Source organism: Venturia canescens, chromosome 7 (assembly GCF_019457755.1).
Source record: "Venturia canescens isolate UGA chromosome 7, ASM1945775v1, whole genome shotgun sequence".
NCBI lineage: Eukaryota > Metazoa > Arthropoda > Insecta > Hymenoptera > Ichneumonidae > Venturia > Venturia canescens.
In genome coordinates, this window is record NC_057427.1 from 6,446,712 (window position 1) to 6,465,707 (window position 18,996).

General features: G+C 40.5%; 1 protein-coding gene across 4 annotated transcripts in view; it reads right to left on the reverse strand.

Moving 5' to 3' along the window:
• Positions 1 to 18,996, reverse strand: part of KaiR1D (Kainate-type ionotropic glutamate receptor subunit 1D) — a 169,601-nt gene that overhangs the window by 90,513 nt on the left and 60,092 nt on the right. For all 4 annotated transcript variants that reach the window (XM_043423445.1, XM_043423443.1, XM_043423444.1 and 1 more), the window contains exons 2-3: positions 10,864 to 11,150; positions 6,535 to 6,690 (exon numbers count right to left, since the gene is read on the reverse strand). In XM_043423445.1, coding sequence (XP_043279380.1) covers positions 6,535 to 6,690; positions 10,864 to 10,936 — 229 coding nt within the window. In that variant the 5' untranslated portion in view covers positions 10,937 to 11,150. The remainder of the gene's footprint in view (positions 1 to 6,534; positions 6,691 to 10,863; positions 11,151 to 18,996) is intronic.

The window sequence follows — 18,996 nt, forward strand, 5'->3', positions numbered from 1 at the left end:
AATAAAGACAGACAACCGAGCAAAATAGTCGAAAACTTCTTGAACATCAAACAAAGCAACGAATTACCTCCATTTGCTTTTCTTCCGAGCTTGTTCGCCATAGTACACAGCGAAAAAACTTGATGGGTGGGCAGATCCGTGTACCATTAGAGCACAAACGATTATCGCTCAAGAGTAATAATAAAAACAGAATTTCTAAATTAAATTTAATAACGTGAGAGACGTGCATTTTGGGTTCTCAAATTCATTTGCTCTTGCGAAAAATTAAAATTCCAATGATATTATACAAAAAATTATGTAAGTTTCGACAATGAGCATTGTTGATTACTCGGTTATCAACAAATTCGGTTTGATCGACTAATAATTTGCATCGATTGCCGAATAGATTCTTATTTTTAATATTGCTCTGGAGCGTGTGATTAGAAAATCTTGTGCTCATACGAAAACATGAACATTTCACTATGAAACATATTTTATTAGTGCGAACGTAGATGCTTTTGCAGGAGAATTAATTGGACCGAATTGAAGCGAAAAAAAAACGAGAATTGACTGTATAATATTGATGAAAATCAATATGTTGCCGTTTCATCCACGCCATTTCAATGCAGTTTCCAACGCTGTTCGCCTTGCGGCAATCCCTTCAGTACTGAGTTCAAAGCTCGTAATTACCTGCGATGAAATGAGAATCAGATAGTACCAGCATATTCACTTTGACACGCGACGCTATTGAATATGTCGGCAAAAAAGGACAAACCCATGGCAAAAGAAAAACAAAATTTTGGAAAAAAGGTCATCGGAAGAGAAGATTCAGAGATCGGCTATGAAAAAGGAGTTTCGGTGACAGGCCAATAAAAAACTGTTTGCATCGCAAAGTTTCATCAAAATGGTTAATCAAGAAATTCCACGAACTGGAGCTCGATGTTGTTTTTACTCTACGAAAAAAACTATCAGAATAAAACTTCGGCTGGCATTGAATTGATTAGTTATCGAAAGTCATCAGAACAGAAATGTATGTGATTAGAGAAAACCAAAGAATTAAAAAAGTGATTGGTAACGAACGTGTTAAAGGCAGGTAATTTTATGAAAATTATTTACGAGCGAGGCCTCGGTATGGGGGTCAATCAAACAAGGGGAAAACGGAAATTTTCATATTATTATGTAATTTTTATTTAGCTTAATGAACTCCCCGATTTTGTAACGATTTATTGGAGTCCTCAATGCGCAGGATATATGCTAATCGAGCGCGATCTCGTGATTAGTTGAGAAGATTGGTTTTGTTATTTTTGTACCGCATGAAAATAGAATGTTAACAAAAAAATTCCATATTTAGCTTTGCTATCGTAACTGTGTTGTAGAAAAAAAATAATTCGACTGAAACGAAAAGAGCAGAAGAAGCATTCTCGCCGAACAGTCGGAAAATTACTTAAGATCGAGTTAGAGGCACACGGCACTGCCGAGGAAACCACGATCCAACCAAAACTCGTTTTGCCCCTTGGCTAACCTCTGCTCCTGGATTTTGACGTGGGTTTTCGCGTAGGAGAGTTAAAGGGGTGAAAGAAGATCTACTTCCTGCCTTGACTATATATTCAGGATGGAAAGTCACGTCCCTCCGCGGACTCAAACCCCTGAACCGACTGTTTAACTTGGAAATGTTAATTCTACCCTTCTGCTGGACTGAAACATCGCCCTTTTACTCTCTCCAGCTCGTTACGCCCAGACTTTGTTTTGGTTAGTCGCCCAGAAGGCATTGGGAGTTATATCATAAATTCAAATGGAGTTTCCATTACGTTTTCTCTCTTTCTCTAAACACCTAATAATTTCATTTCACCACGAGAGTAAACATTTCTATATTTCATATGAATATGATCGCGTGCATTTAAGAGTTCAAGTTCGCAATACTCACCGACAAAAAATCTTATTTGTAAACATCAAGAAAAATGCGTATGGTTCAATGGGGATCTTTAAATAAGCCATAAATTAGTCACGATATTGCTTCATTTCCAAAAACCAAAAATCAATATTGCTCTCTTCACGTTCACCCATCGCTATTATAGCATGAGGCAATAATTATCAGCAGTAGAAATATTTTCTAACTTTGCTGACTTGGGCAAAAACTTTTCCCACAAAAATTGCATGGTCGTAGGGGGTCATCAGGTATGGATGAACGCCTCTACAAGGTTCATCTATAGGTGGAGGCGCTTCGAGCATTTCAAGGTCACCTCCATGTTTTTAAGTAGATCCACTATTTTTTTTCTTCATAATTTTATCGAGAAACTGTGAGTAAATTCACACACCAAATTTCATCATGATCGATCAAGATTTAGCATTAAAAATCGATAAAAACAAAGTTAGGAAATATTTCCACTGCTAATAGTTATTGCCTCACCCTGTACAACATGGAACCCTGTCGATCAAATTAAAACTTCTCTTCATCGAACCAGTTTATCACCAATTGCACAATGCCGCATTTATCTATTCAATACTGAATTCCAAGTGATTCGATTGTCGTCAAGCGCTCTCAGTTCCGAATCAAAGGTCCACATTTAGTCAGTACCTCATTTCAATAATCCAAACAAAGAGCAGAACTCGTTACTGTTTAGTTACCTTGTAATAGTACTCGATTTGAATACGATTTCAAAACACCGCACCGAAATTAACGTTATTAGAATTATCACGCTACAGAACTATAATTACTGTTACATTCACAACGAGTTTGTATTTCTGAATTGAATTTAGTTTGAGATTCCTGATAAAGATACTTTGTCTTAAAAAAAAGTGAACATGAACCGAGGCTTCCGGTCTCCAAATGTTCAATTGCACTTCGTTCTTTCGAGTCTCAAGCTTTACTAGGCTCGTGATTGAAATGTTCGCGTATACACTGAGCTTCAGAATAAATGATGGACCGTCCATTGAAGGGAATTAAAAGCAGGACAATTATTGAGCCAGACGTCAAAATATTAATGAGTTGATATCCATCGTTGTTGTCCGAGATGACGCTGGAATGAAATTCCGGGTGAAACAAACTACGAACTGAGTTTCGTTCATAGTTTCTAATTACAAAGTGTTGCAGTTGATTACTATCGGCAGCATTTCCTCGAAATTATTGTTAAATGCAACGCAGCATAAATTGTTCCCACATCATTTTGCATAATCGTTTATTTTCAGGAATTGGAAACTCCAAGCACGAAATAATATTAACAAACATACGTGTATGTATATATTGAAGAGAGAGAGAGAGAGAGAAACCAAGAGAATACTGTATGAACTTTTGTGTCATTGCTACGAGAACTCGCAGAACGAATTCTCGAATTCAGAATTACAGGGAAAGAGAGAACGAGAGATAGAGTGTGTATATGTGTACGTAAGGGAAAGACGGAGAAGAGAGAGGGAGGAAGGGAAAGGAAGAGAGAGAAAGTCGAATGCAGCAGAGTTTAGTTGCAGAGTCTCGTTCCAGCCGGCGCAACATAACCAGCAGTTTAGCCAAAGTTTTGCATTGCTCCCCCTGCCCCCACTCGATACTACTATTCTCCTTTGCAGGAAATAAGGGCGCAGCCTCGATGGAAAATTAAATAAAGTTTGGATAAATAAACACGGCAAGAGGTCCTGGGCGACCATAAACATGGAACAGAGAGTGCAGACATGGAAAACGGAAATAAAAAGAGTTTCGAACTTTGAGCAGCACGTAAAGCGGGGGTTAACCATTCGAAATGTCCGAAATACCATTTTCGTTATACTTTCCGCCGTCAGGAAATATAACCGCCGAAATAAGAGACTTCGTGTTTAACGATGGGTCGGACCCGACGCGACGGAAATCAATCTTATGCTACCTTAACGTCAAATCACCCGGAAGAAACAGACTCCATGGTCATTTTGCGTTCCAATTTAACAAATTTAGTATCCCGCCCGATTCGAAGCACGGAGTAAACAAAAGGTCACAGAAAAATGTTCTCAATGCTGCATAGCACGGAATCTCACGGATGAAAAGTCGAATCTTTTATGTACCCGCAAGAATTTTACCCCATAAAAGCCCAGCAAAACTACCAATCCCTCGAGCCAAGTTGCACTTGTGCTTCTTTTGCCTTTTTCTCTCTTTTCCTTCTTCTTCTTCTTCTTCTTCCTGTTTATAGCGCGTGTCGGTTCGTGTGTCTGGCGTGGAAGCAACTGGCCGTAGTATTCGAGCCAACAATAAATGAAAGGGCTCTTCTCCCTCGCTGCGACTCACTTGAGGCTAAAATAAAAAATAATGCGAATTATCGTCGATTCTCATTACTACCAGGATCGCAAACATCCGTCCCAAATATTTATCTCCCCCGCGTGCGGCAAATAAAAGATGGCGTCAGGAAGCGCTGTGCCGCGCAGTAATGACAAAAAAGCCTCTTCACGTTTAATCCCAAATTTGAAGGGTTTTGTCCTCATTTAGTCGCAGTCTGATGAAAGTTATTTTGGCAGTTTTATTATCAGCAACGAGAAGCGATTCCCGCATCGAGTCTCATTCGTTCTTGAATCATGTTCCTTTTTTTACCGACGCTGTTTCCGGGCTGACCGCGTATGGTGCTGAAATCGTGGAAAACGATCGCGCACCGTCAAAACTCCACTTCTTTTCCGCACTAGACGAATTTATCACGCAACTCTGGCACCGCATTGGTTATGTAAAACCATACAAATAAGGAGGAGAAGAAAAGCCATTCGAGAAGCGCGTGATCGGGTACTTCGACAAAACTTAACGGTCCGACATTTCGGTTCAACGATATTTCAGAAGTGGTATTCCATCGTCTCTTGTCGCGACCATCAAACGATTTCATTGATGTACGTGTGTGCGTATAAGCGCGAACGATACGTTCGTCGTTTCGTGTACAGGCTATTCCAAAAGTAACGTCAATCTTGGATTCAATTTAAAGAGACCGAAATATACACTGAAGAGGAAAATCTTTGAAGGACACGTTCCCCCTGTGAGCCTCGATGCTGAAATGTGGATTATCGAGTAGACCCAACCATTCTCACAACGACGATGAATTGTTAATCTCAACACGAACCGAACTTCGGCGTAATGAAGAAAACAACGAGAGGGGCTGAAACTTGACTAAACTCGACAATCTATCGGCTAATGCCCTGTAAATATACAGTCGTGACTTTACGGACACTTTGTATTAAATAAAATCGTCCAGCAGAAACGAGATCATAGCACACTTATTCCCGGTACGGCTGGAAACTCGCCAGATTTTACTCTCGAAGCGGGAGGTCACGCGGTTCGTCGACCAATAATTTGCCCGTGTCCTATCCTCCCATCCTCTTCCTCTCGTTTCGAACTCGTGATATTAACTTTCCCCATTATATTATATTTTAGCGCCGCTATATACCATTCCCCTGACAATGGGTCAGTCGCCGAAACGTAAAACTCTCAGTCCCCCGACTTATTTACTTTTGACATTTTTTCAAACCACCCTCAGATACAAGTGGATAGAATAATGAATGAATGCCATAAACAAAAGAAAAAAGAGTCGGAAAAATTTCGTGGGAGTTGCGAAGTAAATATTTATTTGTTCGGCAATATCTGCGTCATTTTGGTATTTTAGTCAGAACTTTTTAACGCTCTACGTATTTCAAGACCAAACCAACCTAAAACATCCCACGGATTACGGATTTAAATGGAAAAAAATCACTGTATCTTCCGTGTTCACCGTGGCGTAGAAACTCTCTTCCCAGACAGACCTGATTGAATAATTCCTCCGTGTACTCGCTTGTGTATATACTTTGATAAGTACGAACGTGAGTTAAGCGCGGAATTGGAGGAATAAATAATAAAAACCGGAAGATTGAAGGTACAGCGAGTCAGAGAAATAAAGAGAGCGAGAGAGAGAGAGAAAGGGAGCTGAAAAAATGTGTTCTCGTATGCATTGCAGAGATCCGGACTGAGAGCGCTCGAGTGTCTTCGAACACGAGAGTGATAAACCTTTTCTGCAAGTATTTTTTTGGATAGTCTCCTTTTACATGAGGGCTTCGAAACGGTATCTTTCGGCGATGCAAGTTTTTAGGGACCGTTTTTATATGAAGTCTTTGAGATGATTGATCGTAGTCGAATCCTTTATCGACGGGAGCTCGTCATAAAAAACGTCGCATCCAACTTTTGTAAATTATAGCGCATCGGAGCGTTTTCAATTTTCAAATAAACCGAGGTTTTCAATGAGAAAAAATATTGGAAATCTGGAAGCTCGGCTGCTGGGAACAACGGGCGAGGTGGTGAAGGTAGGAAAAGGTAATTTTAGAACGGAGAATTTCATCTGATCGAAAATTGCCACTATCGGCTGATAACATCGACACTTCAGCTTTAACAGGGCGATAACGCGTAAATACAAAATATTCACTAATATCGGTCGGGTTATAATGAGGAAATTGAAGGGAGGGATTAGAGAGGTCGATGTTGCGATGCTTCAGTTTGATAATCTCCGTGGCTGCTAAAATTCGTTGTGTGCAACAAATATCTGCATGTCGATCGATAATTGATGCATTATTGAAAGGAGGTACAAGGCTACTCACCACGTTTTGAAGCGTGAAAACTATCCTGAGGTGAAATCTGTTCGATCTGGGCACTGAGCCTGGACCTGGGCAGTATGTCTCTGTTGGCGTTGATCTTTTCCACTGCGTACCGAAAAGCCACCGCCTGTTTGTCGTCAGCAGGATGAAAGAGCCCGCCTGGGAAATCAAAAGTTCATACTCTGTCTAAATATTCATTCAAATTTCATCTTTTAAAAACTATAAAGCGTCAGCACTTCCGAGTTATTTGTAAAGCCCTTAGTAGGCTAAATAAGTTTATTTTTCATCTTGTGTACGCATTTCAATTTGCATATGCAAAATATTAGAAGCAATTCGGTAAAAACGCAGTTGAAATCTGTTGAAGATTGAATTTTGACTAAATCCGATGCTGCGAGCGACTCGTCCGACTCGGCAGTTTGCAGAATTATTAATCTCCAACCTTTGCTTTTTTTCTTGGACTTTCTACTCACATTTTGAAATCCTCCAGAGTGTAAATATATTCAGCACTAATTGATTGTATGAGAACAACAATAGCAGTACCCATCGCAAACATAATGTTGGGGGTTAACCGGAGTATGGCAAGGAGCCAGGTATAAAAAGAAGGCTAAGTACATACATTTATATTTAAATAAAAACATGAGTGAAGCACAAAGATAAGACAGAAGCGGCAGCGGGCGGTTGACGGTAGAAAAGTCCGCAGGAAAGCCAAACAGCAAGCCATGGACCGTGTTCACGTGGCGTGTGTGTTGATTCAATAGTCTTTTCGTAACGGGTTTGCGAGGAGAACGAGGCGAGACTCGGAAAGTCTAGCCCAAGGGCTTGTCGCCTTTTCTGTCTTTCGCTCCGTCTTCTCTCTCTCTCTCTCTCTCTCTCTCTCTCTCTCTCTCTCTCTCTCTCTCTCACTCTGTTCTTCTCTGGGGTTTTCTTTATCGCACTGCGTATGTATCTACGTGCGGTTCAGCCAGTACCTGTCGTCGACACGTACATGCAGCGCGCCGTCTTTCCACGAGGATAAATCGTCCTCGGAACATTTGCATTCTGGTCTCTGGGTCGTGGGACTATCTTCCTTCTTCAGTCATTCCTTTTCTCTACTTCTCCTTTCTCTCGCACCTCCATAAAGGAGTGATGCATGCATGCAGGGATATATACATGTAGATATCGCAAGCTTTAACCTCGCGACGAGGATGTTGTCTCGAGGATAGAAAACACGGACTTTCGCACAAGGTTATACAACCCTGGGTCGTCTGAGCTGTTTCAAATGGCACTGGCAAGCGCCCTTCGGCCTCGCACACTCTTCGGGATGCAGGCCCATTTGTTGGAGGGGGAACAGCCTCGAACGTTAATAACCGAGGGTCGCTGCATACCAAGTATCGAAGCGTAGAGCTTCATAGTTATTCGGTCAGAGAAGAATTTTTATAGGACCTGAAACGTTCCGCCAATTCATCATGAGCGATGCGCCGTTTCTAATCAATTTCGAAATCCCCAGCTCTTTATTGATCCTTCGGAGGAGCCACGTCAATAAGATCAACCTACGGAATGCTGGCGAACGCCAAGTGCGCGTAGTTAATTTTATACATTGCTGATACAGAGTAGATCTAGTAAATTCCCGGTGAAAACAGGAAGACGGAAGATATATGCGAAGATAGAGCAAGTCCGTGTGATAGAATAGTTACAAGGTAACGAAAATCGAGCAAGTAAATCGCAGGTCATTTCACCCTTCGTTAGAGGGAGATCGTAGTTGAAATTTTGGCTCTTCCGGCCTGCAAGATCGAGCAGTTTCCAAACGGTCCAGATCACACGCGTCTGGTAAATGGCCAGATGGGAAAATTTACCTCGTAAATTGAGTTTCAACCGATATTCATCATGGTCGCGTAAAAGAGCATGGGAGAGCGAGAAGGCAGTGGAAGGGGCATGGACTGCGTGCGTGCACCGGCGTGCACACACAGATATACTATATTTTATATAAATATACGATGAGCCGTCGTTCCCATCGCCATACCCTCCCTCCTACGAATTATAATCGAGGTCACTGAGGGATTTATGCATCTCGGAGCAGTATAGCAGCACATCCAGCACCGTTATCTGCCAATTACAGTCAAGAAACTGTGGCCCTTCCGCTTCCAACGATTTGACTATAGAAATTTACGAGTACACGAGCCTCCCTCCATTCCCGTCCTCCCCGCTCCGCGCCTTTACACCTCCCGCGTGTTCATTCGACTCCTCTCTTCTTGAGCGAATGGAATAAAAAAGATGACCTGGAGCTGATTTTTCTTGTTCATATTCCCGACACGAAAATTATTCACGATTGAATTAGTACGGGAAATCCTTTCGACAGCTTCCACCCCTCCAAATCCTGTCTGTCAGACCATCGAATTATAGTGAATATTCGTGTGAACGTGGGAACTGAAAATTATTTTATGACGTGCGAATGACCAGCCGAAAAAAGGGTGAATAATAGAATATGAAAGCTCGATGTACGCTGCTGTTTTATAATTATGTATACTGTGGTCCTTGTGAGGATTTTCCCAAGCCTGAAGCCTGGTATCGTTTTTCAGTTTTACAGTTATCCCTGCTTGATGTGAATTTCTTATAACATCCTGGCCATAAAAACGATAAGAGAACGGAGAGAAAGAGTTTCCTTTTCGCCTTAATAATTTCCACCCCTTTTGTGTTATTTTTTGTTGTTTTTTACGCTCCGACGTGACGTGTCACAGGAGGCCTTAAGAAAAGTTATACGCCCGAGTGGCCGAGCAGCTTGAATGTAACGAGCACTTGGGCAATGACGTGAGAGCACGAGATCGTATGGTCGAAAACGGCTATAAACCGCGGTCGAGCTTTTTCCCTTCCTCCCTGAACTTTTGGCTCCTCTCATCAACGTCCACTACTCAGCGTCCGTGAAAAAATATACAAGGCTAGCAGGACGCCCTCTCAAAACAATTTTCTTCTATTTTCAGTCCGTTTAAGAACGAAAAAACGCGCACGAGGAAATATAAAACACGTGAGTGAACCTCCGCAGACAAATCTCCTCTGGCTGATCGTCGAGTCAACTCGACCGTCACAAAATTCCAAAATTCCATCTTTTTTGTCAAATAATTGCTCATCCGTTGACAGCCTCGAGCGTTCCCGCCAGAGATCACTATGACGAGAGGAAAATAAACTTTTCATGTTGACTCCTCCGAGAAAAAAATAGAAAAAAAGGACTGCTGTCGATTATCCTGAACCACATTTTACTCATTTCATTCCGTTTATTCATGTTGTCCATGAAAATCGAGGTTTAGACAAACCGCGTTCCCATTTGTTCGCAATACATAAAGCCTAATTAATACCCTCGCTAATGGGAAACATATTATGTTATGGTCCATTGTTGCCGTATCGTGGTGCTACATAATACCTGCTGGAATATGGGATTCGCCGTGAAATAGGTGAGCGTTACCAAAGGGCAGAGTACAACAGTGAGAGAGGAAATAGAGATGACGAGAGAGAATTAAGCATTCATCTCAATAACATTGGGCGTTAAATCACGCGAGGCTCGGCGTGATAGAAGACGAAAATTTTTGAAACAAATACGTAATCCCCAGATTCGAATGCGCTATTCGTTACAGTTGATAAACTGTGCTGCAATCGTTTATTTCCTTCTGGCTATCAATATAATACCTCTTTCATATTCAATCACGATTCCGAATTTCTATGTCGAAAATCATCGTTATTGGGGATTTGAATTAAAACAAAAGTGCTTACTAGGCGAGCAAGCACCGAAAATCCTGCCGAAATCCAAAATATTCCCTGAGGCGATTTTAACATGATCGAATTCCAAAATCCAATAAAATTCGATGGAACATGAGCTCGAACGTGAAAAAATGGTGGGAGAACACTCGCGATCCGTAGCGTGCAGTCTGGCGATTGGCCTCACTACCTGATCGTAGAATCGATCGCAATTAACGAACAATAATTGCGAGGTAAAATGACGCCGAGAAAAGCTTCGTTATGTGGTTTCGTGTGAAATAATATAAGAGAACGAGGCAGGCACTTTAATTGTGGAGGAGAAAAGGTTATTATATGAATGGGACGAATCTACATTTTCTCTGACGCTCAGTGAATAACGATTGAAAGAGAATGAAGAAAAAAATGGAAGAAGGATGAAGGCTGGCTAAAAAATGAAATAAATGAAGATGGTCCAATGGAGTCTGAAATGATGGCATATAGTTGTAAGATGTTTTCGCCCTCCCCCCCACCCCCAGCCCCATTCTTTATCGCGTCTTTGCCCATTCTTATTCTTCCTTTATCTCTGTCCCTCCTTCTTTTTCTCGTTGAAGGAACGTGAAAGATACTCACCTATCCTAATGAGATCAGGAAGAGCGGTGGCGTGGATGGCGAAGAGCGCCAGCAGAAGCCACCTCGCGGCCATTTCCGCTTCCGGTCCGTCGTTGCAACTCCACCGCCGCCGCCGCCGCCCTTGTCTCGGAATTCTCTTCTCAACACCGCCACCGTTTCCCACTTCGCGAAGCGATCCACGCGACCCGATTCTCACTCTTGCAAAAACACCCTCAATCTCTCGCACACCCCCGTCTCGTCTGCCCTCGGAGCTCCTTCTTCACCACCCAGGAGAGGCTGCTGCAAACCTGGACAAAAAAAAACAAGGGGCAAGGTGCTTCATTAAAATTCACACGAAACTACGCTTTCGTATTTCATAATGTTCAAAGCGTCGTATTTCTTCAGTGCATTTTCATTTCACTCTCGTTTTTTCACACGTATCCGTAACAAAATGAATCTCAAACTCGAAACTTTCTTTTTGGCGAAATTTTCGAATGAAATTTCCTCACCCGTGGTTATCTAATGAGCGAACATTTTCACTAGATCTTCATAAAATTTGTGTCTCTCTATTTTGTCTGTTTATTTGAAGGAAATTGTTTAAATACTGTGACGAACAAAAGCTCCGCAAGCCAACATGACAGTTGTCCTGAACCGAGGTCCAATTGACTATCAACCCTCGTTCCGACCGCCCACAGCAGCAAAAAATTCCATTTTACGAAACGATTTCATCGAGACCGTGCGATACCTATCGGAATACAGCCACGAGGTTATCACCGCGAGGGTTTTCAAGCTTTTTCGCTTCGACGAAAACACACCGAAAAATAAAGGCAAGTGTATACATATTCATAGCAGGCAATTATAGCGAAGTTAGTTTATTCATAGAAATCTATAACGCGTGTGATTAAATGAATACGTTAAATGATGGAGCAACATGTAAAGTGAAATTTTTCTCTGTTGATCAAATCTAACCGAACATTTCCGCAGTGAGGCATAGAGGGACGTGAAAAAACATGGGTAAAATTGAATCGCCCATAAACTGTTTCGTCATGTGTAAAGTATTTGAATTTCGTGAATACTTTCATCAATTTTACGACTGAAATCGTTAGTTTGAGTACATTTTTAAAAATACGATCAGCATATTCGAAGCTGCAGGAAGATAATCGTCTCAATATTTTTTTGATGTCCCAAATCAATGTGAAGACGCAGTTAGGAGAACGAAGTTTTCTTGGGGGCCTCGGGGCATAACTGCGTACGAGGGGCAGGAAACCGCAAGGGGGTGGAAAACCATCAGGTTTCGAAATTGGATAGGGAACAAAGAAAATGTTTCTGCGATTGCTGGTAGGAAAATTCCAGGCTGCGGAGCAATTTCCCAACAACCGGGCGTTCAAGTATTTAAATAGATTTAAAAAAAATTGAACGCGAAATATATATGTATGAGATGGTGTGTTGGAAAGCGCGTGTTTGTCGAGGATTCTTTTTCACGCGGTAACAGTTCGGTAAATTCATGGAAAACCACGATCCCTCGGTCATATATCTTTTTTCTGTTCTTGTTTCTTCCATTTTATTATACATTTGGAAAAAGGCTGTGGATGGGGGAGTATGCGGTGGGGGAAAGGAGAAAGAGAGTTTAAAAAATCGCTTTAAACGCGAACGGCAAAGCTCTCTCGAGGAATTCCAATACCGTTCGTCGTGCCTCAGGGAAAAGAGCCAGTCCATCCCATATATGTACTGCCCTGGAGACACCTTTTTTACAAGATTATTTTTTTCCTTTTTTTCAGGAAAAGAGGGTGCACCGGGAGCGGGAGAAGAAATGTATAGAAAAGGAAAAGCTTTTTCCTGGTGAAAAATAATGGCAGGGTACGATTTTTCCTTCGAATGAAATCGTGATTTCGATAGGAATCGTTATTTTCAACCCCGCATCACTATTTCACCGCAACTAAATTATTTTCCTACCTTCTCTTCTACTTCTGGCGAATTTTATTGAATTTTCGTTCTCGCATTTTATTCGCCGGTTAAAAAATACAAATTTATCTCCAGAGATTAAAATCTCCGTATTTGTTTCAATATTCGATTTGAAACATCAAATTTTACGATCACAAGGTGAGAATACGTTCTGTCTCTCTCTCTCTCTTTCTCTCCTAGGGCGAAATACACTCTCCAGTGGGAAAACGAGCAATCGCGAGCACCGTAACAAAATAGTTCATAAACTAGATGGAACGAGGCTGAATTACTTCGTAACGAGGCGGGTTCGCAGCCCTGACGGGAAAATTTGTATAACCAGTTATTCAGAAGCTTAGATATTTCGGGGAATATATTCACAGTGGAAGCTCAAAATACCGAAGCATCCTCTAAACTACATACACAGATATTCGATAGAAAATCCTTTAAAACTATTAACTTACGATGAAAATAACAAATTAATAGAGGAAATTCGTGCTCATAAATATACAAGTGAGTTCGATCCTGCCAACCGTTCTTTAAACTCTGAAAAAATGTTGTTCAACATCGTATCAATCTCATCTGCCTTGGAAGTATTCGATAACGTCCGATAAAAACGTTTCATTGCAATTCCGAATTTCTATCAGCCGTGAATCATCGTCCTGACTCTCGGCTCGGCTCTGCGAGAGTTTTTCTCTTGAATAAAGAAAAATCCATCGAATCTCGAACCCTCTACTTTCAATACTGACATAAAATAAACTACTAGAAATGCTATTCTTGTATTTTACTATATCAGATTAAAATTTTTGAAAGTCTTTTTTTCTCATCAATCGCAAAGAAGATTAGAAAATGTTGGATACAAAGAAGTTAATTTTTCGCAACAAATCGTCCACGGATAACAGCCAGACGAAAAAAAGTAAAAAGGGTTTGGACTATGGCTGTTGGGCTTTACTCAAGAATAAGGAAAAAGAGATATGCTCCAGGTTGCGATGCACATCTCCCAGGCTCGTGAAAACGAAACAACGACGGATATTGACTTCCGCGTGTATACACGCTCTCCAACTTTTCGCATTAAGTCGTTTCTCGTACCGCCTTCCAAACGGTTCACTGAACAATGCCAACGCACCACAAGAATTTTTATTTGACGTTGTACACTGGCATACAGAAATATAAGAGAGGTGACGTTCGAAGCCGATCCGCGTCCGATTGTGTTCCCGCACAATTCATTCTATTCCATCATTTCATAACGATTTTTTTTCTGTTCAGCCAACAGTGCGCTTTGTGAATATTTATTACAATTTTTGGTAAAAAAGTAAAAAGGGATAGTAAGGAGCAACTGAACGGGAAATAAATTTTAAAATTCTGCATCGATTTTTGTACTTTGTAAACTCTTTGTAAAATCATCGAAATTGTACTATCGTTGATGTTAATTTTCTGCATATTTATTGATGTTCATCTATTGAGTGTTTTTTTCCACGACAACGTAAATTTGTATTAGTCCATATCCACATAATGCGGATGTAGATTTATTGGAACTTCCAATTAAGTTACCTCCTACTGCAATATCAAATATTTCCCAACTAATCCAATTTTAATCTTCTCCATCTTCCTCGTGTTCGCATAACAACGATAATCCATTGATACGAAACATGTGACGGTTGATCAAACGTATATTCGCCTCGATTTTCCGGTAGATATTCTCGTCGTTTGCACTGTTTGTTCACTTGAAATTAAGGTCTTCTGCCTTCACATCTGCTATTTCGAACTAAAGGCTGCTACTAATCAGCGAACCGATCAAAATTCAGGGTGTTCCGTATGAAGACCCGTTCCACAATGTAAATAGAACAAATAACTTCGTTGTGAATGGCCAGCGTTTTCGGTAAATATTGCGAATTTCTATTGTTCGGATTCCAATTAGACTTCGATCGTTTCATATTCGATGTCAGCAAGAATGAAAGATTAAATAGTCACATTTTATCCGTAGTTGCTAATTCAAAAAACTCGGTACGGTTTCTGCGGACAAGTAGCTTTGTAGAGCTGTCCCTCGCACTCGTCGATCCCGAACTCTTCTGTCAAAACTGTTACGCTTTTGATTGGATTGGGAAATTGTTTTTTTTTTCGAGATAACTCAACATGATGGGAGGCATCATTTCATTCTTGATACATCCGAGTCAATAAACAGTTACAATTTCACAACTCAACTGCGTATATCGGAGGAATAAAATGGAAGGAAAATTTGAAAAAACGTCAAGCCTCCGGCAGATGGACTGGTGAAATCTATTTTTACCATTGGAAAAATGCATTTGAATTATGTCACTGCTTTTGTCGGCTACGAATCTCACTCGAGCACAAAATCATATTCGATATTCATTTTATATTTCAGAAAATAAAATGTTTCGCGAGGAGTTCGCGAGTTTGATGCGTCATTCGATTATTTACATTCGTCCGTAGAACAATGGAAACTACATATGGGGAGGATGAATCGGAGCAGAAAAGGTTCGGGGAAAATGTATTTTTTTTTACGACTTTAAAATCCACCCTCGAATAAACTTCTCTTCCACAATTACCAAAAGACATTTTTCGTAATAACTCGCGCGAGATTTTTCCAACGACAATAGAAACGATAAATACGGTAAAGAACATTAAGTTCACAATAGCCGTTTACAAATTGCCCACAGTTCTAAAGGGTTCCTTACTTAAATACAGCAGAGGGGAAACCTATTCGGTGGAACAAAAGTTTGAAGCTTCGTCGACGAGCAAATTAAATTCTTCCTTTGTGTAGTGATCTTCGTTATATTCTGTATATTTTGTACTTTCACAAGACCCTTTCCCAGTTTCCGCTCATTTTCTGAAGCATGGACTTGAGCAGTCTTAGAATATTTTACAATATCGTTCTCATCATTTTATGCTCAAGACGGAAGCATAAAATCTCTGAAATTGTACGAAATAGTAGTGAACTGATTTCTTTACCCACTTTCTAGCTATTTTACTAGCGAAACAAAATCAAACAATGCCTTGCGTTAGCAGTTTGAAACTACATTGATAATTATTCCATTAGAAACAATGAATCGGTGAAAAAAAAATTTTTATTGAAAAACCCAATGAGTATTTGGAAATCGCTATAAATCTGGAAGGAATTCCGCATCCTAATTTTCGTCTCCTCCCTGCAACCCGAAGCAACCGTTCTTCGTGTGCACTTGAGGAAAAGTGACAGCTGGAAAAGAAAGAGAAAAAGAAAACAAGATTGAATGAAAATTGGTTTTAGGCAATGCATGGCTCGGCGTACAGCAAAGCTTCCTCGCTTACTTCCGGAGGAGACGAGATTTAACGTTAATTCAGATCGACGAGGTTGGAGCGAGGAGCGAGGATCGAGGAAAATGAAGTCGAGTGCTAGAGGAGAGAACGGTAAGCTCTCTTCCACGTGGATTACGACCTTGACGTCTTTGTTCATTCCCAAGTTGGAGGCCAACGGGAGCCCGGAGAACCTGACATAAGATGAGTTAAGCGTGAGTCGAGTTGATCTAGAGATTCGAACAGTTTTCATCCGAAAATCGAACTACTTCAAAATCCAGTCTGTGCGGATGTACGGATGTCAATTTACGATAAACCGAGTTCAACCGAAACCCGCACAGGGCTTGATTGTGCATCGGAAGTGTGTCTTCACAGCGGAGCCCTCGAACTTCAGAAAGTGTTAGGTAAGTTTTCGGATTTGGAAACTAGAAGTTTGCAGGCTTGTTTTTCGGATACATTCTTGATTAGATATTCATCGAGTAGTCCCGGCGAATCCGGCGCGATGATGGAAAAGTCGAAGGGTGGGGAAACCATGCTGCGCCTTTCTCACGCTCTACGCCGCATCACCGAGAATGCCCGGAGAGAATGAGAGGTAAAAAAAAATGGTTACAGCAATTGAAACAGGGAACAATGATTGGAACGTTTACAATGCAAAATGTATATTTTCATGGAAATGAAATAAAATCTCTCGCATATTACAGAGAATTTTATATCCTGTGAAAATTCACATTCTGCATTGCAAAAATTTCAAATATCCGAGGCTTCTTTCCTGTCTCGATCGCTGTAATGGTAATTTTCAATTTTCAATTCTCTGCTGATTGATTAACGTAGAACCTCTTTTGCGGAGCAGGCAGTGAGAGGGGTATTCCTACGCTTCAACATGGAAAGCCTCTCGTCTTACCAAGTGCACGTGAGTTTCGTTTCTGGTATTCGATTTCCATGAAAAAGTGATAATCGTGTACTTTTTAAAAATAGCATTATATTAGTTATGTAAAAAATAACTATTTGAACCATAATTTTCATAATTTTGGCGAGAAAAAACTTCTTGTTTTATACTTCAAAATATCAAACATTTGCTTTGGCAGCAGCGATGCAGGGTTATGCTTTCAGTTTTTGACTGTTGGCTGCTCTGCTCAAGCTTGAGGACAAGCTGTAAGTCGCACTGTTTATATATAGCTATACGAGAGTGCGTTGATTGATGCGACCTTTGCCGCGTTTGAAGCTGTGTCCGCCAGAAGAGAGAGACAAATATCGTTGATTAATTTTCTTTTACATATTGCGGATAAACGGTGCGGTGAAGTCACTGCAAATTTCACGAGGGTTATCTTGATGGTTGGTTCATCAAAAAGTGGCTTTTTCAACAGTAGTTTTTCAATGTTTTTTGTGTTTACGCTTTTCCATGAGATTCAATGTAAAAAACTAATTCAGTTTTCTCAAAAACGGTATGGTCGAACCGGTTAAAATTTCGCGAGCAAATAGTTTCCACAGTTTTGAACGTTTCTATCAATTTGCATCAAAATCTCTCTTTTTTGATACATGCTACTGTTCCACCTTAATGTCTCGTATAAGTGCGTAGGAAAAAAACGATCTTAAAAAGTTTCTCTCCAGAAAATTTCATTTGTTTTCACTCGTATCAAAGCCACTTTCCGGATACCCTGTATACGCGAAGTACACGTGAATTGTTAGAAAAAACTTCTCTCATACTTTGAACGTCTTTCTAGCCTGACGAGGCTAGAAATGTATAACGAGGAAACGTGATATGAGAAAATGAAAATCTTCTGAAAATCGAACAAGAAAAAAGGAGACTCCTTTAGCTTCTAGCGAGCGAATTATTCCGAGTTCGGAGATGATTCGTTTCGGCAGCTCAAGAGTATATATATATATGTAGATATAAGAAATTGGGGGAGCCTCTTCAAGTCGAACGTGATGGCGTCACGTGTTCCTCATAATTGCCAATCGCAAAAAGTTACGAGAAACGTTCAAGGATGCGAGAAGTAGGTACGAGATTATCGCACCATACCAATTTCTCCGGAACGTCCGTATGGGACTTTTTAGGAGCTGTCTTACCGTTGTTATTTGAGATTCGAAGTTCTACTTGCGTTTTTTCCGTAGTTTGGAAGAAAAGTACTAACATTATTTTTCATTGGCTGAAAAAAAAATGAAATTTCAGTCATCGTGATTAATCTTTTTCTCCTATTTAGCCAATCACTCAATCATTTCCAATCCTTTTGCATTTAATATAATAATTAAATTTCGAAAATATTCGATAGAAAATCCTTCAAAACTATTGCATTGCGATGAGCTTCATTTTCATCTGGAATTCTCTTGTTTCTCTTCGTTTTCACGATTCCTTTTTTTTTCAACGTTTTCTACCGAGCAACGAAACACGATCGTGTACACACAATATCACAGTTCGATATCCCAAATTCAACGGGCGGATGGTATGCTAGAATAAAGTGTGGGAACGGGAGTATTTCTGCATCAGCTTGGAAGGAAATGAAACGATATCCGAAAGGGGTTATACGCGAACCATCCCAGTGGGGGTTTCATAGAAGCATCCAGCGTGTGTGCGTGTGTGTGTGTGTATGTGTTTGCGAGAGAGAGAGAGAGAGAGAGGGAGAAAAAACTGAGGGAAAAGTTATATAGGCAATGGTAATTCGCCTACTAAAATATGCACACGTGCCGGTACTCTCATCCGGTAAATACAATATGCACCATCTTGCGAAGCATATACATCGTAGAATCATTTTTTTCTCTTTTGGCCTATCTTGATTTTTTAATATGAAAAATAAAAGATCCAAGAATAATTCAGGAGCAACAAAAAAGCTGGCTCGTGGGTATATTTCAAAATGAATGTTCCGCTCGTCGCTAAGTTGTCAAGAATGCATGTTACTGTTGAATAAAAATTTGTAAATATATCGATAC